The sequence below is a fragment of the Helicoverpa zea genome, chromosome 11, assembly GCF_022581195.2.
Source record: "Helicoverpa zea isolate HzStark_Cry1AcR chromosome 11, ilHelZeax1.1, whole genome shotgun sequence".
NCBI lineage: Eukaryota > Metazoa > Arthropoda > Insecta > Lepidoptera > Noctuidae > Helicoverpa > Helicoverpa zea.
The window spans coordinates 2,940,329-2,965,411 of NC_061462.1; the positions used below are offsets into that span (position 1 = coordinate 2,940,329).

General features: G+C 35.5%; 1 protein-coding gene across 1 annotated transcript in view; it reads right to left on the reverse strand.

Annotated features, from left to right (window-relative positions):
• Positions 1 to 7,086: 7,086 nt before the first annotated feature.
• Positions 7,087 to 25,083, reverse strand: part of LOC124634671 (alpha-2-macroglobulin-like) — a 69,167-nt gene continuing 51,170 nt past the window's right edge. Inside the window, exons 5-7 of the mRNA XM_047170333.1 lie at positions 21,463 to 21,686; positions 16,011 to 16,166; positions 7,087 to 7,107 (exon numbers count right to left, since the gene is read on the reverse strand). Of these exons, the coding sequence (XP_047026289.1) occupies positions 7,087 to 7,107; positions 16,011 to 16,166; positions 21,463 to 21,686 (401 nt within the window). The remainder of the gene's footprint in view (positions 7,108 to 16,010; positions 16,167 to 21,462; positions 21,687 to 25,083) is intronic.

The following is a 25,083-nucleotide window of genomic DNA, read 5'->3' on the forward strand; positions in this document are numbered from 1 at the left end:
AGAAAAAAATTGGCATGAATCAATTGGCATATTATTGTACTCACACCAGTTTTGGTAACTATACATTAGTATTATGCTTACATAAAAACCTTTTAAACAAAAACACTAACCACATTACCAACAAAAACTAAAAGAAATTCAAGTTAAAATAATATGAATACGCACGATGTCGTGTTCAAACCGTGACTTTACGCCTTCCCTTCTATTCTCCTTCCCACAATAATAAGTCCTATGAATGCTCCGAAAGTCATTAGGTATTTCTTTGGCAACATTTATTTATGTGTTGCCTCTTCATACACTGCAGACAGACTAAACAACCGGCCGAGAGAGTTGACCCGATGACAAGCTAAATTAAAAAAAAAAAACTAAAAGAAAATTTTGATTGCAATCATAATTTTCAGACAGTCTCATACCGGTTAGATACCTGATTCTTGTAATGTGTGTATTATAATCCATACCGTCAGTTGCAGAAAATTTCATTAAAATTAAAGCTTCATTAAATCTATTGCTGACACTTTTTATCTTGTTTACAAAGAAAGAGTCAGCAATAGATTTAAAGAAGCTTTAACTTTAATGGAGATATGTGCAACTGACGGATATTCATACTGACTTATGAGTCCAAACAAATTATCGGCCAACTAAAAGTTTGTAGTGTGCGGCTTACAGTATTTATGTATTTGTTTACTAACCAGCTTTATTTTATGGAGATCTTGACGATAGGTATTTGTTTTTCTGATTCTACGAATCAATAGCGTCAATCGCTTTAAGAACGCTTGCTTAGCTTTTGTTTTCTCTTTCGTATTTTGTTCTGCATTGTGATTTTAAGAGAACAAAATTGTATGACTATAAACTGAATGGAAATTGGTATCATGTTTTTTCAACCAGTTGGTGATTAATTGTGTTTCACTTTCCTATGCAATGACCATTTTTACTGAGAAAAAAAATATTCTTCTTTCGTTCAAGATAATGGAGTATCTATGTGTCATCTACGGTATGTATGGTGTGGCAAACAAAACTGAATCACCAACATAACTGAACATCCTTAATAGTATGTAAGTTGGCAAACATATCGGTCATAACACCACTAATAAATTCAGCAGACCCTACAACAACAAATACCTTCTATAATATAATAGAAACAAAGCTTCTCAAGAACCGCAGTTCGAAACTACTAGTAAAGGAACTTCGTTCCTTTGGTCGCGGTTACTACCCCACCTGACTTCCAACATGTGAAAGCAATTAATTATAGCATGAAATATTCATTAGCGTCTCACTCCTTGTTTTTGGAACAAGGAACATTGATTGAGCTTTTGGCTCGCTCCGTGAAAGGAATTTTATGAAGCCTGTTTTGCTATGGTGGTACGGCATAATTGAGTTTTTGTGTTAATTGGTTTTTGTGAATGTTTTTCCTTTACGTGATGTTAATACTAAGAATATTTGCGGAGAGGATATCAAAAATAATATTTTCAAAGTAATAGTCCAAATCAACATCTTGAAATATCTTAGCTCTCTAAACACGGGTCATTATTCAAAAACAACATAACAAAGTACATAATATAATCTCAAAAATATGATCTCAATAACAATAACAAGGCGAGCGATGACGCTACGACGATATAAAACGCAGATTTTACTCATAAAACAACAATAAAACGTGTTTTATTGCGAACTCTCTAGAAAAGTTTTCAACTTAACGTACGTCTAGTCTGCTCGGTAGTTGGCAAGCAACTGAGCCGTATAAAAACAGAAGTTGATGTCAATTCGAGTTTTATGCTGCGGGTACTTTTAATTTAATGTGGAGAACAGTTTAAAGCTTGATCCTAGTGCTTTGAATTTAGAATAAGCGGAAACATAAAAAAGATCTATCACGGAAAATGTTTTTTTTTTATTTCAAAATCCATCTTCAGTATCAGTCTTCTGTTATTTACTGATTACCTAGAATGTTCTAGAAAATCTGTAGAAACCAGGTACATAGGTAGCTACATAATAATATTCTGGATCAATTCACAGTTTGTTTTCACAATCTTTCCTGCATTGCGACACTAGGCTTAACAAATATATGGAACTGTCTAGCTTCCTAAAAGTGAGAGACTTTCTGAATACTTAGTGTCTCCTGACGTAAATTCAAGTAAGAAATCTTTTCACCTATATTCCAGTACAAGTATCTTCTCATTACACATACACTTTCAAAATAAACTTAACATACGCGAAATGGAAGTTAAGATTGGCGAACACTTCTGTAAAGCATCAAGTACACTTACTAATAAAATTATACTGAGCAATTTTACTTGAAGGAGAACTTGCAACTCTCCACATCTTGTCTAAGAGATTTACAAAACTTATTCTACACGATGCATCAAATATATTCGTTCGAAAAATCTACAAGAAAAATTGTACAAGACCCTGATAAATAAATAACAAAGGAGCAAAAATCATAGCGTTTTTTTCCGAGAACAGAAGAACCGATCAATCTATATTTCAAGATTGATTATTGGGAAGCCAGAGACAAAAAGTATTGTGCTAAGTGCCTTCTTTTACGGTATAGAGTGATTGATAGAGATGCCCTGTCAAAGTTTCTTTTTTATATCCACTCAATATTCATCTTCCTTTGTTAGGCGATTTTTTCGCTGTTGCCTTCTTTGGGGTTTATATCAGAGTTTTTTTGTGACTGGATTATTCATCATCATACTCTTATCTTTTTGGGAGTGTGCTTCATGGCGACGTTATTCCATATCTTTTATCAGCAACATTTTATGAGATACTATTTAATCTATACTTTGCTATAGTTTGTTTCCGTGGTTTAGTAGTTTACTTGACGACAACCAAGTCTTGAGTCATAAAAGAAAACTATGTAAAAGCAAAGTCAGAGTTCGAAATGACCGAAACAAATTATTATGTATCTTTAGTTATAGACGAATCAAGCTATCTTCATTATATGAAAACATGGCTTAATACGACTGATTTTGTGAATATGGTTTATTTATTTATTTATTTATTTATTTATTTTAACGGAGCAAACAACAAAACAGTACTATCACTTCGGCGCTCGGCGCTTATATGGTTCTTAAAGATTCGGCTACACAGGTATATAGTAACTAAACTTTAGATAATTCTTTCTAATCAATAAAGTATATTTTTAACGAGACTCGATAGCCTAGTGGTGGCCTAGTGGGTAAAGGACGAACCTCTCAAGTATGAGGGCGCGGGTTCGTTCCCAGGTCAGGCAAGTACCAATGCAACTTTTCTAAGTTTGTATGTACTTTCTAAGTATATCTTAGACACCATTGGCTGTGTTTCGGATGGCACGTTAAACTGTAGGTCCCGGCTGTCATTGAACATCCTTGGCAGTCGTTACGGGTAGTCAGAAGCCAGTAAGTCTGACACCAGTCTAACCAAAGGGTATCGGGTTGCCCGGGTAACTGGGTTGAGGAGGTCAGATAGGCAGTCGCTTCTTGTAAAGCACTGGTACTCGGCTGAATCCGGTTAGATAGATAGATAGATATAGAATATTCTTTATTGTGCACCAAAACAAACTTAGAGAAGGACATTACAAAAAAAATACGTGTGAGTACAATAGGCGGTCTTATCGCTCAAAAGCAATCTCCGGTTAGACTGGAAGCCGATCCCAACATGATTGGGAAAAAGGCTCGGAGGATGATTTTAACGAGACTCGATACATTTTAGCACAGAGAGTAACACGTAACTTCATTGAAATAATAATTGGTCTCTATTCGTTAATTTGAATACAACCTTTAACTGTCTCTGAACGTAAACAGAGACTTTAAACGTGCCCAAACTTTGGGAAACATTGAACTCATACCCTTTCAAGGATAAGGCGCGATAATATCAATATCACATCAAAGGAAAATGCTCCCACAAACTATCTAACTAGATAAAAATGTAATGAAACTCAAATTCAACCGCCATCAGCGATAGAAGTCATTACAAACAGCTTCGAAGTTAGGGGTTGCCAGCCGAACTTATGTAAACGCTACATAAGTTCCATAGTTTTACTAAGTGGCAACATCGATTGCCGCTAATGTGTTTGGGGATTGTTGGGCAACAATCTTAGAGCCCATTTCAACTTTAAACAGTAGTCACGCTTTCGTTTTCTAATTTAAACTGCTGAAGTTCCGGAGGTGTCTAAGTGGAATACGAATGGCTGATTTACATTGCAAGTTTTTGTAATTATTTTTACTAGATGATCGCTTTTTACGATAGTTACTTAGTATATACCCATTATATGTGGATATCTATAACCTATTGGTTGTTTTGAGACTAGAGATAGATTAAATCTTCAATGGCAAATCCACGGATATATTTTTGTAATCCACATACTGAATGTCAATTGCTCCAGTGCTTATGTGAGTGAATCATGATTCATGAATGATTTCCTAACAACTGCTGGACATGGTGTAATGTTTCCCTTTGCCACATTACATGAAACTTAAACTGATCGTTTTGAAAACAAAACATATTTTTAATCTCCAGTTTCTTGTAAAAGAGCATATTTTCACGTAGTTATTCAAAGAAATCCGCTTTGAGATTCTCATAACAATTTAAACATATTTTCCTCTGCAAGACTACTTCATGCTAAAAGCAACTTTCAGGCGAAAATATTTTGTAAAAGATTTTAAATTGAGATGAAAAATAATATCATAACGTATATTTTTACCTGAGAGGACATTATTTAACAATATTTACAGTTAACATTTTTAAAGGGAATTATTAATTTCAATGATGAAAGACCTGAAAGATTTCGTTTTAAAGAGTAAAAACGATTAATCAGATGACTGAAAGCATAACTACCTATATTGAAAATTAGAATATTTATTGTTACATCAAAATGGACTTTAAAGTTGAGCTCTTAAAGTACACTTTATCTGTGTAAGTACCTTCAGAAAACATAACGAGATCTCATTTTATTTTAATGGACTGATGATACTCTTCAATGGTATTATACTTGTTTAATAAGATTACTGTATCGATATTTTGTAGCGCCAATTTAAAAATACCAATTGCACTTTCTTTATTTACAAACATTATGAGAACAGAACTCACATCACATAATTAGACAATAAGGCTTCATAAAAAATTAGTCACAAACGAATAGACGAAAATGGATGATCGTTTTTCGTTTTCGAAACAATTGACAGCTATGTACTCTGCTTAAAAAAATGTGCCATCACAAAAGTATCTAGGTACATTCCATCCACACATTTGTGGGATACATCCTAACTTATGCGTGGTTCAATGTTGACACCGTATTACTATATTGTACCCAGTATGAAGAAAGTGGATACTAGAAACTTCTTAAACAAACAAAACAGAATCGAACAAATTACCCTACACGTTTTCTAAGACAGCCAGCTATTTCCTTTAACAAACTGGCATTAGTTAGTCGGGCAGATCACCGCAACCAACTTTAACGGAGTCAGCTCGTGGTGGACTAATTTCATTAATCTCATCAATGATTGGATTCGCTGGGCCGGCAATGTTGCCAGAGTTTTATGGTACCCACCAATATTAGTTCGGATCAAAAGTGTGGGAAACTTTCGAGTTTCCTTATTTCCGAAATATGTGGCGTTAATGGTTGGGGTAATGAGTCTTTTTGGGCGTGGTAATTGGAAGATTTGCCTCATCTTTTTGGAAAGAAAGTTGGGGGTTGGAGAATAAGTCATGGTTTTGCAAAGTAGGTAACTAAAAAAGCTCCATTTAGTTTTGGAGCTATTTCAATGAAATAAATCAAAAATATTTGCTTCATCACGACTCTAAAAGTTCGTAAGTCAATAGGTACAAATCTTTCAAAATAAGTTCATTCTGAGACTTTTAAAGCCACTTTTAACCTAATTATTATAATAACATCTGCACTGCCTTAGTCTAGAAGCTAATTGAATTAATATTTCTATAGGTACGTTTGACCACTACCACTGAGGATTACACCGCTAACTCTCTATTTAGTCAGTTAGGTTCAGCTTAGCCACGGAATATTAATGTGAACTTCCGCTAATCTGGCTCTGGTCTTATTGGAAAGTTTTCTAATGGACTCTGAGCGAAAATCAACTTAGAGTCCGATATTTGAAAGAGGCACTCTGACTTGTAATGACTAAGGACTAATTTAAATATTTTGAAGGACATTAGGTCCTTTTTTGGATAATTAGCTGTACCTTTTAGTTATGCCAAATTGCTCGTTAAAGTTTTTGGATAAATATCGTTAAAGTATTAATGAGATATTGAATAGTTTTGTTTCTGGGAAATATCGAAATCCTAATTTTGGATTTTGCAGAAATAAACATATCGTCAACATACATATTTTGTATAGAATTCTGCATGAAACTACAACATCGCTAATCAAGCTTTCTAAAATTATGAGCCAAGCTGCATAAAATCAAATTTACCTTTGAAACGGAATTGGTCGCCTAAATACCTTATTCCAGGGACCGAGGCTACAAATTAAGCCATTTCGAAACTTGTAGCGGCAAAAGGCAATCCTACTTTGGCAAGAATTCATTTGGTCTAATTACGAGAATGAGACACTTCATAGTTACGTTGAATCTGCAATTGCAATCAGAGCAAAGACTAATGAAGTTTCAAATCAATTGGGACCGCAAACAGATTCAGCCGGTTTCGTCCATACGTCTTCAACTTCAATTAATGATCTTGAGGTTAGACCGCAGAAGGCAAATGTGGCAAATGAACCGAGTTAACTCAATTTTAGCCGAACATTCTTTAGGCTTACGCGGTCATGTTCTTTGACTTTATAAAGCCCAAAAGCTTGCGTATTTTTATTGAAACTACATTCTGTGCTCAATTTTCTTGATACCATCAATTTATGTTCAAATTGTAAGCGTCATCTGTAAGATTTGCTTGTTATTCCGCTTCGTCAAGATTGTCTATTTCACAGATAACAGATAGTGACCTATTTAATTACATATAGATATGACAAACCATGCCTGAATAATTCAGCACATAATAGCTCCAAAGCATACAATTTCCATCTCTAATTCCTGGCAAATATAATTCAAATTGGCTTGAAATAGGAGCAGCGAATCCATATGTATTGCCGATTAATATACTAGTGGCGCGCTAAGCCATCTCATCTATTTCCTGCATAAACAGTGAATATAATTAGTTTTATGTTAATAGGCGATGTTTGATTGAATAATCCAAATATCTGACCCACGCTGATTGGTTCCGTCAATTAATGGAATCTGTTCAGGATTAGAGTGCGAGTAATGTATTGTATCTGTGTTTGTTAGGTGATTATTGTACTTTGAGAGGGCGTGTAGGTGAGTAAGTTAGTTTTGAGGATCGATAGCTTGGTCAGGTTCTAGCTAAAGATTTTTTCCACGAAGCAAGATCCTGCCCGTGCCTCTTAAAAAGCAGTCCTATGATTGAATTCCGTTCCATTGAAGAAAAAAATAAATGCTGAGAGATCAACGTATTTTTATAGAAAGTAAATATTCCTTAGAAAAATCGTCTTACGCAGTAAATGTCAGCTTACAAGGAACGTACATTACAAAAAGCGAAATTAAAAAAGGTCACGCACTTTTTTCAAGATATAATCCCCTTTTAAGTCAGTCCCGAGATTAGTTGGCTAATTTCTTGAAAGCGTTCGCGTTCTCAGATTTAATGGAGTGCTGGATTATTTGTCTCTATCTTCGCATAATTTATCTGGACGAATTAAGCTTGGCCGGAAAAATCTCGCTGGAAAAATGTCTGCCGATAAAACGGAACAATGCCATCTCTAAAGAAACAGCTACAAAAAAGAATTGAGATATGAATAATGAGAATCATTGTGAAGATAATATAAAAGAAGCACTGGCACGAAATAGGGGTAATGATGTTGAATAAGTAATTTGGCTCCCAACGAGTCGTGGAATTCGAATGGGGACCAAATTTTGAATGTCACAAGGTGTCTGAGACAAATTGCATATACATACATAAATTATGTTTTTGGTTTATAAAGTAGTTAGATACTTAGATTTTTATAAATAATTTAATCATCATCATCATCTCAGCCATAGGACGTCCACTGCTGAACATAGGCCTTCCCCTTAGATCTCCACAGATACATGTTGGAGGCGACCTGCATCCAGCGTCTTCCAGCGACAATAATTTAATGTATCAACAAAATTCCATTAAATATGGTATTAATTCTTATTCCTGCTCGTGTCATAAAGTGAAAAATTATAATGGGAGCAAAAATGATAAAACGATAGCAACCGCCAGATCAAAGACTTTATAATAAAAGCCATATGATGAAAGTTATTACATTCAGGCAATTATTTTGGTAAAAATTATTTTCAATCATAATTTTTATGCGTACTTAATTATGTCAGATTCACAAAGAGGCACATTACCAAAGTGTTTTTTTTTACTTAATGTTCACCTACTTAAGTACGATTCATGCCTTATTTTCATACTTCTGTCCTATCCTATTTTATATACGGGATTAGCGCAGTAGGTATTCTTTTTCTCTACTCTCTCTGACGTCATTTCACAAGTATATCCCTCCATCCTTATCGTCATTCAAGCAACCAATCTTTCCATCGTTTCATCTTATATAAATTTCATGTTTATACGTTTTTTTTTTTCAAATACATATTTTTTGTATTTCTTTTAAAGGCAAATTATTTTATTTCATTTAGGCATTACAAGCACTTATGAACTTCAAAAATATAAATAAATTTTATTCTAGTTGCCCATTCCAAAAGTTGCTTTATAAGGAGAAGAACGGGCAAGAAACTCCATGGTTTTAATTCTTTAAACTCATATATCCATTGGAAGTTTTCGGTTATCCATCAGGTGTTCCACACAATGTAGGCACTGGTATCATTATGGCAACATAATTGGATTCCAACTAAAACCTGCCACATGTTAGGCTGGTAATAACGCAACTAATTTGGGATGAGCACAGCCATTAGCTATTGCTAAGCTTCACTACACACTGCCACGAAATTTGGACAAAATTGGCTATTATTTTACATTTTGAGAAACAGTCTCCTGAGAGTTCTTTTTTAAAGATTTGGAATGTAAAATGTGCGTCTTTTGGAACGGCCAAGCAATGTGTTGACTTCTTTTATAAATTAATATTCGGCCTTTCCTCTATAAGAACTTTTATGAAATATCCATATTTTAATTTTTATGTATTATACTTAGTTACATAATTTTTATGAAACTGTTGATGGAATGGGTTTAAATTTTCAAAAGTGGCTTGCAACCTCTACCGAACGTTACAGTTATCTCAACAAAATACTTAAACATCATCTACTGCGAGCAGATTTACCAGCAAACAATCAATATTGTTATAAAACCTTGCACCAAAGGCAAAGCCAAAGGTTATAAAGTAACCAAATAACCGCATAACGAGTTCATCCCCGCAAGCATAAAGGCTTCGAACAAAGTAAAATATGAACCGGCATTGTTGACACAAGGCAACATAGTATCAAAAACGTTCATTAATTCAAATGAATGTACCCGCTTTGTATGAATATTCAGGGATACCTATGCGATTAACATGTATCAGTCGTCAGGACAATGGCCGAACATAAAAACAGCAAAGCGTATATTTCCAATACCTATAATGTCGTGTAATGGCCTTGTTTTGCGTTCGGCAAAATGTTATAAATCATTTTGCTGACAATGTAGTGAAAATAAAAGGTTAATTAGTGCTTGTGATGGGGGAATGGAAACAGGAGTTTGTGATTAATTGAATGTTATTTATTTACAGTACATTATTGTTTTTGGTAGCGGTAGCGTATTGCTGTGTATAAAGTCAGCAATCGTTGTAATTACCGATTGGGGTTGCAAGCTGAAGTAAGAAAAGCAACAATGAGGGAAAACCTTAATGATCAAAAAGCCAGAGTGCTGATTCTGAGTTTTGTCAGTTTACGCGCTCGATACGTAATTATAACTTTGTTGAAGTAAAGAGTCGTATGCTACATGACATGGTTAGAATATAGCACGTTCATTCATTTTTCCGGATAATGACGTTTACTATTTCACAAGTGAGCGCGTTTATAATACAACCAAGTGTCGATGACAGTTTTCATTAAATAAACAGTTCTAAAATTAATGTTACGTCATTAAGTTGTATGATAATTTACTCATCGAGAAAGTTAACTTGCAAAACTCGCACTAGGCACTCTGTTCAATTAAATGCTCGCGATAAATGGTCAAGGACTAGCGCCTATCACAACAGGACCGTTATTCATAGTTTATATTTCAAGTCCCACTACCAATTCAATTTATTCTTATTACACAAAATCTACGATAAAAATCTTCCCAAACCCGTGTGTCCAGCGATCACATCAAGTTTGCTCACATAATAATTCATAAGATAGTTATCAGGGGCCTAAAAGCACTTTAGCTGGATTGCCAATCCTATACCGCGCTGATATATTTGCATGATGACAGCGTCATAACCACTCTGAAACCCGGTGTAATTGCTTTTCTCCGTCGCCAAGATAGATTTTTGGAGATCCTTGGGTAGGATAGAAATATAATCTTTTTGACGAATAATAGCTACGTTAAATTTATAAAAGAAAATTATATAATAGCTGTTAAACTATCATAAAGAAAGTTTTGATACTTGAAAATGTTATCTTAATGATGAAACTAGATGAATTCAAAGATATTGTACATAGCTTTATCTCTTTTGGAACTTTGTTTTTAATAAGTATATGCTTATGCTAACGCATAGAACTCCCTCTTATTAACTCGGCGTTGTTTTGTCCTTCCCCTCATTTTATTTTATTGTAAGTACAAATAAAATTACTAACATAGTTCTTAAGTTATTATCTGTCATGTATTACTAATACTATATGGACCGAAAACAAGTCTGAAATAAATATATTGAATTTAATTGAAAATTAACTTTGTAAAAGAAGCTGTAAGAAAAAACGATAAACAAATTACCCATACAAAAGTATTCATGATGTAAAATATCAAAAATCACTTCAACATTCTACGGAACATAACCCAAATTCTCTTTATTAAAATATTTTCGAATTTTAAACAGGATAGTCCGCATGACTGGAAAAATTTACCGGCGGCCTCGTAAAACATGTAATATCGTTATTCGAGGCACTTTACCAAAAAGGTTATTTTGTTAAAAGCTTTGGTCTAGGTTATCGCCCCAGGACAGTTTTGGTAAGACTAGGAAACCATCTTGATTGAGATTGTAGAACTAATTAAGGGTACGATCGTGAATAGTATTATTTTTACTAAAATACGAAGGATAATACGAAGAAATATTAATTGTTTTAAGTTTAATTAATGGTATTTTTTTTTTATTTAGGCACTTGATTTTATCTTTTTTTTTGTTATTTAAGACACTTGTGTTGTTTTGAATTTCATACTAGGCTTATCGAGAACATTTTTTAGGTACACACATTTATATTATTACAGGATGATGAAGGTTCAAATCATAATTGCCACATAAATTCCTAAATAACACCATACAGCTGCGTCAACCGCCATAATACCAGTAACTCCCATACCGCAATATCTGCAATGCTAATACCGACCTATCACTCTACCCATTGGTCGGATTATCGCGAAAACAGTTCGACCAAAATCTGGCCATTTGTATTTCTCGTAGCAATGGCCCCGGGGGCATCACAGTTCCAAGTTTCTAGGCCCAATTAATGAGGCGATTAAACTAAATTAGAGTTTAAGGCGCGAACGGCCAATTTGGACGTAGACAGATCTTTGCGGTGAAGTTCGGCCCTCCATGATTTTAAGGATTATGAAGTTTAGAACGCAGATTGGATTGATCAGGGATTAAACTATAATTTGCTGATTAAATGAGAGCGGGATTTCGGTAGGTTAGCGTTGCATGGCTAAATATTGTTTGTTATAGGAATAAATTGGATTCGATATTTTAAAATAATTTTAGTTAGATCATCGACAACCTGAATTTATCCCATTCCTGAATTTAATTTCGAATGTTTTATGTATTTTTTGTAGCCATATTATTTATTTACATTATCAAAATTAATTATATTAAACTTATTTCTTTATCAAGAACTAATCTATACATATAATAAATCTGTAGAAAAGTAATTTTTGTACATTGAAGAAATTGACAAAAAAAATAGCCAGCATCTTGAAGGATAACTAACAGAACCCATTTCCATCATTTTTGTCTGTTTGTCTGTTTATCTGTTTGTTTGTTCGGGATTCACGTAAAATCTACGAATTCAATGCAGACAATGCTTATATACAAAAATTCTACGTAACTTGGGGTATTACTTAGTTTTTGTTTCATCGAAATCGATTCACTCTATCAAAAGATATGATTAATTTTGTGAATTCAAGATGTAAAATATTACGACACGCAATCTATTTGTCAAAACTGTACATTTGAATGTTGTACTTATATTAGTTGATCGGCCTATTATTAATCTTTACACAGAAAATCACACCTTTATAAGTAACTTCGGAAGAAAAAAAAAATATGAAAATTTTGTTTAGCCAAGGTTAAAGTAGCTCCATCTGTGGTAAATAAAATAAATCAAATTTGTCAAAGGCGCGAGGTGGTAAATGACAATATTACCATACATTCTTTATAGAGGATTATTATTTCAACAGATGGAGTTGTGTATTTTCCGTAATTCACCATATTTTAACACGTAGTGTAATTTTTCGATAGACATTTCAATAGTGTTTGTCACTTTGCCGTGCCACATCAAAATTCAACTATAATTATTACCTTGATGAAAAGAAAATTAATAGTTCTCAGCCAAATTTAAAACGGTGCCATCTAAATTATTTTTTGAACATTATGTCAAAAATGATGACTTTAGTGGAACAATTAATTATCATTTAAAGTTACAGATGGAGTTCATATCAGGATTTTTTCATAAACATAGTTTAGCTTATCTTCCACTAATGTGGTGGCCTTAAAACAAATTACTTTGAGTGAGTAGTATTAAGTAGACCTTAATTATTTTTTCTGATGCAAAATATGTAAACTTAATCCTAGAAGAAATGAGGATCTATCTCTCGCAAGCGCTGCGAAGCGTGAGGAAGGTAATGTAGGATTCTGTAGCTTTAAAAACAAGCCCAGATACAAAGTGCAGATAAGAAATGGGAGCTCTCTCTATTTAATACCATACACACGTAAAATGCTTTATGCGTCTGAAAACGTACAAATTACGCGCCGCATACCAGAGACATGCTTACTTTCAACTTCTGATCGCAAATATACTGTTCACGATTACGAACAGTCTCAGTAAGACCCGAGCCAAGTCTAAAAACCCTAAAAAACACCTTTTATATAAAACTACGTTTGATGTCATTTAATCACAAAGACAGAATTGTTCTCTGTTGCAAATCCTATCCACCTATATCCTATCCTAATCCAGAATGCATTGCAGGTGTGCATTGCACAAAAACCAATGGTATCCTATTCGAGAAGTCAAAAGAGTTGACCTGCCAACGTCAGCTTCTGCGCTAAGCAAGTGTTCTTAATAGTACCATCAGAATTACATTCATCGTTGAATGAGGTGAATAAATTTTCAGAAACCACAATAACAGTAGGAGCCAAAGCGTACCTATTATCGCTTCATAGAGCTCTGATTGGCCCCAGGTGACCAAGTCAGGTCTGATTTGTTCGTTCATCAGATCTTTGAAAGTGTTTCGGTGGATACTTACTGTCGTCCTGTTTACGTGTGACACAAAATATGGTATATAAACGTCCTCCGCAAGAGCGAAATTTTCCCGGTGTGCGGTAGTGACGCACAGTATACAACACTTATATTTCTTTTGATTTGCTGGCTCCACCAAGAAATGACAAATTGCGAGCGTACATTCTGAAAATCTTGGCAAAACTACAGGTTTCAAGTACGAACACATGAAGTGGACTCTCACAGATACGTACATTTTGCCTATTCGTGAACTAATGCAAACATTTCGGTGGAGTCCCGGCTTAGGCCTCCCCCACATTAGGCGTGCGCGATCCTCGGGCGTGTGAGTAGCGCGGGCGCCGCGCGTGCGTCGCGAGCGCGTTGCGTGAGCGTCGCGTTTTGCTGCCCTGCGGCATTTGCAGCGCGCTCGCGGCGCGCACGCGCCGCTCTCCTTGACGTTTAACTGCTAAGGCGTTTAGCGGGCGGCGGGGATAGCAGGCGAAGGGGTAAGAAAGCAACTCGAGCGCTGCGTGCTCGCCGCGAGCGCGTCGCTTGCACTCTTCACACATGCCGCAGGGCAGCAAAACGCGACGTTCACGCAGCGCGCTCGCGACGCCCGCGCTACTCACACGCCCGAGGATCGCGCACGCCTAATGTGGGGTCAGCCTTACCATGAGTAAGTGAAACTATCCTACCCTATGCGCCTGCTGATGATGATGACTCATTTTATCATCCATCCAGCTATTCCCCAACTATGTTGGTGTTGGCTTCCAGTCACCGAATCTGTTTGAGTACCAATATTTTGCTTGGAGCGACTACCTATCTACAATCCAGTCAACTACACAAGACGATATCCATATTATGGTAAGACTGACAGACTTTCTGGCTTCTGATTAGTCGCAGCAGCTGCAGAAAATGTACAAATGACAGCTTTGTCAGACTCAAAGCATGTAGACATAGATTATAGTTGTTTCCTGTGAAAATTACTTACGCACCATACGTAATAATTTTCCAAATTGGCTGAACAACGTCACAAACTTTACTTCTTTTGTCTGGTCACATCCACAACACAACCTTGATCAATGAATCTATGCGACTGCTAAGTGCTAATCCTAATTATACTGTCATGTGAAAGAATGCACCTACGGGATAAGTAGTATTTTGACGATTCTATATTGCCCACGCAGACGAAGTTGCGGGCAACAGCTAGTGTGTGTAATATTCTCAGAGAAGACTTTTAAAGAGACCTTGTAATAATTTCGGTCTTTTAAAAAACTAAACACAAACAATGAAACACATTACTGCTTTTAGTTCTAAAATACGCAATTAAGCGTTAATCAGAAACATTCAAATGCAGAGTATCCAATTAAACAATTTCAATCTAAATTGCTAATGTTCATTAATAATTAGAATTGGTTTATAATGGGACAATTTAACTAAATTAGAATGTGATATTGAAGAGTTTGAGAGCAAAATAACGATGCAAATGCGTGCGTACTTTGTCAAAATTTGTAATTGTGTGTACGCTAAACACTGTTTATGATTTAACCATTCAAATTGATAATAATTTCATTATTCGTAGCGAATATTTTACGTAAGTACTAAAAAATTAAAATATATTTAACATCACTTGTTTGAAAATTGTTTCGTATTACTTACTATGTTATGAAAACCTAGTTCTCTTATCAAAGTTTCGAACTGTCAGAAAGTACCTAAGTACTTACAAGACATTGTCAAATTACTAAAGCAGACATTGTCTTTGTTCTGTATTGAATATCCTATTGATATTGGAAATAAACTTTGCAAAGGTCAACCAACCCACGTAAACTCACCCACTTATACCTATTAATAAATTATTCTTTTTTCAAGAGTAGTTTCTTATTTTAGTTTTTTTTTTTTTACATTTGTGGGTAATTTTTTACCGTAGTGGGTGCCCTAAGTAATCATAACTAAAGATCTCCTAAACAACGCATGTCGATGTCAACACTAATGATTTACTTGACAGGCCTTGACCTAGGCCCTGTTGGTGGTAGATCTCTAGCTATCATCACACACATATGCACTACAATATACATCACACTAATATAAACTTTCTGAGTGCGTATGATCGTATGTTTGTTACATCGTCATGCGCAAAAGGCTGAACAGATTTTAATGAAACTTAGCAGTATTATAGCTTATACATTAGAATAATATATAGACTACTTTTTTATCCGGGTGCGGGAAGTGATTCCCTCAGAAACCGCTGGCGCAAGTAATGTATACGAAAGACACCACCTATATTTTCACCCTATTAACAATCCTGTTTCTCACAGTCACATATAAAACTATATCTCACAAAACAGCAGTAACAAAGTTAAAGCACTCGTCACTCACCTGCAAATTGACGTACGGTGCGTCCGCCATGACAGTCGGGACTATGAATCCGCCTTCACCCGTCGACATGTCAATGTCTTGACTATAGATATCGGTCTTGTCGTCATATAGCTTGACGCGTACCCGGACTCGCTTTTCCGTGCTCATTGCTTCGACCTGGTTAAAAAGATAAACAAACATGTTATCCTCTATGGTCTTTTTGATCATGTGATGGGTTATTAGGACTAACAGCCAGTTTCTTCATCAAAAGTTAAAGCCAAAGTAAAAGTCAAAGTAATGTCTAAAGTAAAAGTAACGGTCAAATTCAATTTTTCTATTAGTTTTGCTGTCACTTTAGCCTTGAAAAAACGAATTTGACCGTTACTTCTACTTTAGACATTACTTTAACTTTAACTTTTGATGCAGAAACTGGCCGTAAGAGTCAAGTTGAGAAAATTTCTATTACTGTACTAATTATGTTTCAGAATATTAATTAGGTTTAGAAACAACATTTCTGTAACTAATACATTTATCTCTTAACACCGTCCACCTGAATATTCTAAAACCAAATTCGGAGTACACCTCGCCACGCAATGAGAACAATATTGTGACGTCAAGTTAAGTCTTAATTAAACCATTAAGTTTACCGAGTCAACCTGGCTTAACTCCAAAACCTGTGCCGACAGGGGTACAGATATGAAATACTGATATAATTAAACGTGATTATTATTTTGTTGCGCAAATTATAAAAGGTTGGGATGGCGACTGTGTTTTGTTTTTTTGTGTGTTCTTTTTTTGAAATTGTACTTGTCTCTTTATTTTTCATCGATTGTAAGAACCAGCAAGCCTAATGTGGGCATTATCTAATTAAAACCAAGATCGATAACACTTTCAGTGAAAAAAATTATAGACCAAATTGAATCCTGAACTATGTTTTGATTCCATCTAAGAAATTCTGTTACTAAGACATCAAGACAAGTCTATCATAAGTCTTCATTTAACAATATTAACGAAGAAGACGCCAATTAGTAAAAACTAGAAACAATAAAAATATGTATAACGTAACACTATTATTTTCAATACAAGCTTCTACGAACATTATTATTGTTGATATTTTGAATCACTGTTAAAGCCTCTTTAGGCTACGAAATCAACGGAGTCATCCTCCTTCAGAAGATGTTCTTTCTTTGATATTATACTTTTATAGTAGGTAGCTACCAACTAGGTAATATGTTACTGCCTAAATTTTCTGTAGCATTTTTTTATTTGACTTCATGGCGTACCACGCGCAAATTCGTCTCCGAAGTAGTAATCATTCATATAATTTTCATTTCTTATTATTTTTTTAAAGGTTAATCATAACTCGCTGCCTTAGTGGCCATACAGACTCAGAAAGAAAAGCGAGCGTCGATATAAAAGCTGTTCGTTAGAGCCTCTCTGTAATTTATGATATTGTTCTCCCGACAACGACGGAAGATGAATATGGATGCGATTTTTATTAATAACATTAAAAGTTATAAGCAAAAATGTAATTTTGCTTTTCCTTTTAATTCTTCTGCTACGGAAATAATAATTTGTTCGTTTTTGTCTTCCTTCTTTCCTAGATTCCAAAGGATTTTTGATTACAGAAAAAATGTCGTGATGTTTAAAACTCAGATTTTAGCAAAAGGATTCTCAATTTACATTAAAAGACCGTTGTATTTTTAGTCTATTGTAAATTTGAAGCTTAATATTACAGCCAACAAAAGATACTAATACTGCATCTCCATAATGCAGTATTAGTATCTTAAAATAAAAATTGTACACCAAATTCATCATGTATGCACAAACACTCTTTTATAGAAAACTTTATGATTTATGAATATCCCACGATTCTTCCCGTTCAAACCAGGAAGCAAGCGAATGACAAAGTTATTCAGAGTGAACTGCAGTGTATCGGTAGGAAATTACAACATCATGGTTGAGACGCCATTTTGTAAAGCGGGTTCATTATTGTTGTTATGGGGAACTTTGATGTGGCCGCCTGAGGTAGTTTGTGTGAGGATTTATGTAAAGGCAGTGTTTTGTTTTGATTGGTGATGTTATTAGTCTTGGGTAACTGAAACTTCTATCTATAGATATAAAAATGAATCCCTATATCCCTTGGTCATGCCATCCCGCGTAAACGGCTGCACCGATTAAACTGAAAATTTAAAATGAGGTAGCTTAGACCCGGGAGAAGGAAAAAGGATAGATTTTGTCACCATCCGGCTTCGGGAAGCAGTCATATCGGAACACGAGTGAAACTGCGGGTGGGCGCTAGTAGTAATAAATATAAAACAGTGGTTTAAACAGATTTTTTTTTCACACTTATACTCCATTTAAAATAGCATTAGAAAAAGTAAACCTTTTTTACTGTTTGTTCAACCGATTGGCGGCTGCAGTAAATACTTGGTATTGTAACCACTATTTTGCTTTCAATTCCGTTCTTTTGTCTACGGAATAGAAGTCAAATTCGGTTGAACAAACAGTAAAAAAGGTTTACTTAAATTCCTAATGTTATTTTAAATGGAGTATAGGAAGCTCTCGAATAACATAGGCTATATTTTATACGGATTTATGAATATCCTATCCTTGCTGGTCAAACCAGGAAGCCAGCGAATGACAAAGTTATAAAGACTGAACTGCAGTGCATCGGTAGGAAATTACAACATCATGGTTGAGACGCCATTTTGTAAAGCGAGTTCATTATTGTTGTTGTGGAGAACTTTGATGTGGCCGCCTGAGGTAGTTTGTGTGAGGATTTATGTAAAGGTAGTGGTTTGTTTTGATTGGTGGTGCTATTAGTTTTGGGGTAGTAACACTACTTCTATCTTACGTATATAAAAATGAATCCCTATATCTCTCAGTCACGCCACCACGCGTAAACGCCTGCACCGTTTAAACTGAAAATTAGAGGGAAGGTAGCTTAGACCCGGGAGAAGGATAAAGGATAGTTTTTGTTACCATGCTGCTGCGAGAAGCAGTCAAATCGGGACACGAGTGACACTGCGGGCAGGAGCTAGTAGTAATAATAATAAAGAGACTAAAACGATATTTTTTTTCCTCTTGGGAAGCTCTCGAATAACATAGCCTATATTTTACACGAATTTATGAATATCCTATTCTTGCAAGCGAATGACAAAGTTATAAAGAGTGAAATGCAGTGTATCGGTAGGAAATTACAACATCATGGTTGAGACGCCATTTTGTAAAGCGAGTTCATTATTGTTGTTGTGGAGAACTTTGATGTGGCCGCCTGAGGTAGTTTGTGTGAGGATTTATGTAAAGGTAGTGGTTTGTTTTGATTGGTGATGTTATTAGTTCTGGGTTAGTAAGAGTTCTATAGTAATACAATAAAGAGCCTGAACTGATTTGAAAAATCTCTCACTGCTGGGAAGCAACTATATAGCTCCCAAGTAAAATAGGCTCCATTATATACGGTAACGAGAAGCAGTTTCAATACTGTTACAGCCTTTTTTTATCGTCCCACTGCTGGGCACAGGCCTCCTCTCACAAGGAGAAGGATTGAGCATTAATCACCACGCTTGCTCAATGCGGGTTGGTGATTTTAGACTATAGTCCAGATTTCCTCAAGATGTTTTCCTTCACCTTTTTATCAGCCATTGGTGTCCAAGATATACTTAGAAAGTACATACAAACTTAGAAAAGTTGCATTGGTACTTGCCTGACCTGGAATCGAACCCACACCCACATACTCGAGAGGTTGGTTCTTTACCCACTAGGTCACCCCGACTTTTTCTATATTATGTAATTAGTAGTTTTTATGTTATGTAATAATTTTACATAGTTTGTAATAACTTTGCACTTCTGGTTATTTTGAACAAATATTTAATTGTGTTGTAAGTGGGCAAGAGCAAAGATATTTAGTCCCTTTAGAATCTTTATCTAAAATGCTTCCGTTTAACACAAAAAAGAAACAGCAGCCTTAATTCACGAAGAAAAAATTTTTTTGTCATATCTTTACCAACACTATATAAGTTCAAACATCGGAGTCAGGTCCACAGTAACATCAACCTTCCATTGTCTAAAGCTTAGATAAAGGGAACTATCAAAAGTTCCAGCGGAATGAGCTAACGAGCAGCTATTTGCTACAATACAGCCATTTCAGGCTATACAACTTCAACAAAATGGCGCCATGAAGAAATGTTATGAATTATTGTCGGTGAAGACGGTGAGGTAGAAATTATATTTGAGGGAATGAGTGACTTTTGTTAAGAAATATACCTGGTGTATGCTTTTCGCCGATGACATTGTTCTGGTGGGGGAGAGTGGGCCAGAGGTCCAGAGTAGACTGGAGGCATGGCGGCTGAGACTGGAGACAGTGGGTTTAAAGGTGAGCAGGAGTAAAACCGAATACCTTCATTGTGATTTTGGCGGTATTTCGGGACCCATGACCATAACCCTAGCCGGCATGCCCCTACCAGTTTGCTCCGACTTCCGGTACCTTGGTTCACTCGTCCAAAGTGACGGTGAGGTGAACAGGGACGTTACGCATCGGATCAATACTGGATGGATGAAGTGGCGACAGGTAACTAGCGCTATTTGTGACCCGCGGATGCCCCTCAAACTGAAGGGCAAAATTTACAAATCCGTCATTAGACCTGTCGTCCTGTATGGATCGGAGTGTTGGGCATTGAAAAAGACGGACGAGAAGAGAGTGCATGTAACAGAAATGAGAATTCTGAGATGGATGTGTGGTGTTACAAGAATGGATAAAGTGAGGAATGATTACATTAGAGGAAGTCTGAAAGTAGCGCCAGTTACAGAAAAGATGAGAAGTAGAAGATTGTCGTGGTATGGACATGTAATGAGGAGGGATGATACGCATGCAACAAAGTGTGTGCTAAGTATGAATGTAGATGGATGGAGAGGAAGAGGAAGACCTAAGAAAAGATGGATGGATTGCCGAAAGATGATATGAATAGGAAGGGAGTGAGTGTCAGTATGACGAGTGACAGGGGAAAATGGAAGAAAATGACATATTGCGCCGACCCCAAGTAATATTTGGGAACAGGGCAGGAGAAAGAAGAAGTGACTTTTGTTAAGAAGATTTCGTTGATATGTACGTAACAAGTTAATTTGTTTTATGTAACATCATACAAACCCTATAATCAGATAGTTACAATATTCAAGAGCGTCGTTTTTTATTGAGAATTGTTCTAAGTGAATAGTTTTGAATATTGAATAAGCTCGGAATGATCTGCTATTATTGGAGGCATATGCATGTTGTTAGCATTAGACGACGGTTGGCTATGTCGATAATAAAATGATAAGGCTTCAGATTTCAGTTAAACCCTACAGATGAACTAATTAAAAAAAAAAGTGGCTTTAGTTTTCTTTTCTCAAATTCAATTGATAAACTCTGCGTGCTAAATTAATTAAGAGACATACAGGCATTCCTTTACTTCTTACTAGGAAACTCAACACTCACCCTCCCAACAAAAGGCAATCCCGGCTTATACCGCCTTCTCATGCTGTCAGCAAATCTCAGCTCCACATAATGCTGTTCAGCGGCCGGTGCTGCTGGTGCCGTGTTCCCCATGCCATTGCCAACGGTGATGTCAACCCTTGCTGAACCGCCTCCGCAGCGGGCTTCGATGCGCCAGGTACCGGAGCGGGCACCAGTTGCTAAGATTGCGCTGAGTTTGCGTACGCCTGTTGAAGGTAAATTAATGTTAGTAGTTTTTTTAATAAACATTGTGTAGAAAGAAATGAAGACTAATGAACAAAGGTTGTTGTTGCTGACATGATTTCAGTTGGTAGTAAGCTTAGCCTAAAGTATAAGGGGACTGAAAAATTGTTCTTAAAAAAATATTTTTTATATTTTTACAAAATTATCAGGTACGAGGCTTTATAAACCTCCTGTATACCTTGTACATACACATATTTTGTACAAATATGAATACGGATTCAAATAATAAACCCATGAGAAATAATATTCCAATCGCGTAAAAATACTACCTAGTGTATTGGTAGCACAATATTGACGAAACAAGCCTACATCGCCTATCAGTCAAACTTGAGTGACATTCGATCACCAACCACTCTGCAAGATAAAAATAAAATAAAAATACGAATATAATCGATAACCTAGATATAGGGACTTGTTAAAAAAACGGTCGGGTGACAAAACTGAGATGTACTTTGAGCTCTATTTTTAACTGCGCAAGGACTGTATCAAAACATGTCCCTAAATAGCTTTGAGATTCAAAAGGTTGACATACATGACTAAGCAACGTCCTTTGCAGTCTTTCAAAAATTCAGTTCTATTTCAACTTGTATATTTTTATATCAGGTTATTTTTCACTGACAACAAAAAGTGAGTCCCAAACAAATATACACACCAAGCTGCTTTAATGAAGGTTTATAAAAATCTAGTCTCAGTCTCAGTTAGCAAGAACGATACTTTTACGCAGAACAAAAGTCGATAGACGCCAAACAAAAACAGCAGTGTCCTCTAAAACAGAACGTGTGTCCACTACCAAAGTTTTTGTCATGTGTTATGACATGTGACTTTTAAGAGGGTCAGCGAATGTAATTAATCAAACTATATCTCGAGTGGGACCCGACTCACGCTTGACAAGGTTATGCCATAACTTCTCTTGACATTGCTATTTAATAGGTTTTTGGATAACAAACTTATGATGGAAAAAGTGACTTGGAAGAAATTATCGATTATGAAATAGAAAAAGATAAAGAAAAATATGTTTTCACAAAATTGAGTTGGGTAAAGATCTTTACAGTGAAACTAAATTCACTGCTTCGTTAGTTATAGGACCTAAGCTATATGAGCATGATGACCTGATTTCGATACTCGGGTCGAACAAACTGTTTGAGCAATTTGAAGTGAGTGATCAGTTGTTTGCAATCATCGAATCGGCTCCCTCTTGCGAAGAATTAACACGTGATTGCTAAAGAGATGATGTATGTACGTACAATTCGGCCTGGGCTTACGCTAGGCTAAAAGGTCCTGGTTCTTAAACACAAAACTTTTTAACCGCACCAGCTCTACAGTCTAAACTCCCACAATGCTAGAATTAGCAATTAAATTAATATTACTCACATGTAAACTAAGTTCAGGACGGTTTACCCTTCTAAACTTTATAATTTATTAATGCAATTTCGGGACGTGTTCTACAAAAGTGATTTGTCACACTGCCAAAATACCTCGGTGCCTACAGACGCTTTGTGTTATCCCATTAAGGCAGGGATGGGGCACTGAATGCGTTTCAGGTAAAGCCAAACCTGATCCCTTTTGTTGGTAAAAGATTTTCCATGTCTTACCAAACCCCATGTTCTTATGATAAATCGTTGCCGTTGAAAACATCGACGTTTTTAAATCGTTGTAAAAATATTACCTGAATACATTTAAGAAGGGTGCCATCACTTGGGACATTTAGTTTGGAAAGGACAAAGTGATGAATGATACCACTTTTTAAACTGATGTAACTTTAGTTGATGCTTGGAATCAGTTGAGCAACAGAAAATGTAACGAGAGAAAAGTAAATAAAGACTCGGTCAATGTAAATGGACAATGTAAGTCATAAAATAAGTAACCCTTTTGCCCATTTATCACATAATGATACTGTAACACAATACACGCATTATCTGAGCGAGATGAAATCACTCATTTGAAATTGATGTGGTAGATTATGATTGTCATTAGTAAATGATAATGAATGGAACCAAACTCATTTGGTAAATGGTATTGAAAATGAAATTGAATTTGTATTATGCTGAAAAATCTTCGGCCATAAATTCAAACTTGAAGAGTTTGGAATTAAATGTCAACGTTGAATTGATTTAACCGTTTAACTGGGTAATGCGCAGAATATTAATATATACCGGCAAAACAACTTTGAAATATTAAAGCCCGATTGTTTACAATACGAAATTATCATCATCATCGATCTTTTAGTGAAGGGTTTTAATATTTATAATATAATATTTACTAGTCTTTATCATAAGAACATTAAACATTATTGTAATAGGAAAACCAATACGTGTCGGAAAGTGTTGAATTAAGCCCTAAAACTTTTCTAATATCAAAGTTAAATTTTAATTTACATCATAACATTTATCTCAATAATATGTCAGTTATAAGTCAATCACGTTTCTAAGGGAAACGTAATTTATCAACATTTGACGGGGGTTGGCATAGGATATGACATGGAAAGGCTTTCACTACTGTACCGTCATGCTTGTTGAGTCCAACCGCGGAGGCTAATCGAATTTCTTAATATTCAAGAATTTGCTTATAAGATTTGAGATGACTTATAGAATGATGTAATAATATTAGTCAACAGTGAAAAGCTTGCTGATGATCTAAAACGAACTCCAGTTTAAAACAAACATAAAATGTATTTTTCATAGGAAACTTTTTGATATTCTAATATTGCATTTGTATTTTCAACACAAGCTTTATTACAGCAACGAGAAAGAAAAACGTAATTTAGACGTTTGTTATAAACACGAAAAACAAAATGGAGAACTGGTTGCCATTTGCAGCGTTTCTCATAACTTCCAACCAGTCGAAAAGCAGAAACAATAACAAAAGTTACTTCACAATTAGAGAGAGATTGTTCTAGAGAACCACCAACGAAAGTTGGTCTCTCGATCTTGGACTTATGTACATTTCACCAGATAACGCTGGAACAGAAAAATATCCACGTTGTGAAGACCAAGTTATTTTGGTTCACAAATATGATTGTCCTGCAATTCGTATTGCTGCATGTGAAAATTTTATTGATGGAGATGCAAATGACTGAGTAGAATTAATTTAGCTTTTTCATTTCACTCAGACATTTGCTTATATGGACGATATGTTCATTGTTTGGGTACCGTTGGGTATTCGACAAAACTTTCATATTTGTGCTCAAACTGTGGAGTGAATTCTGCTGAATTGAAATTGCTTGTGTGTTTTAAAATAGTGATTCATTGTGTATTTTTTTCTGCCAAGCTTGTGTAACAAAATGTTTTTGTGTACTTACATTTTCTTTTACTATATATTCGTTTTCCCTAATTTATTCATGTACGTAGGCGTTGTGACGAT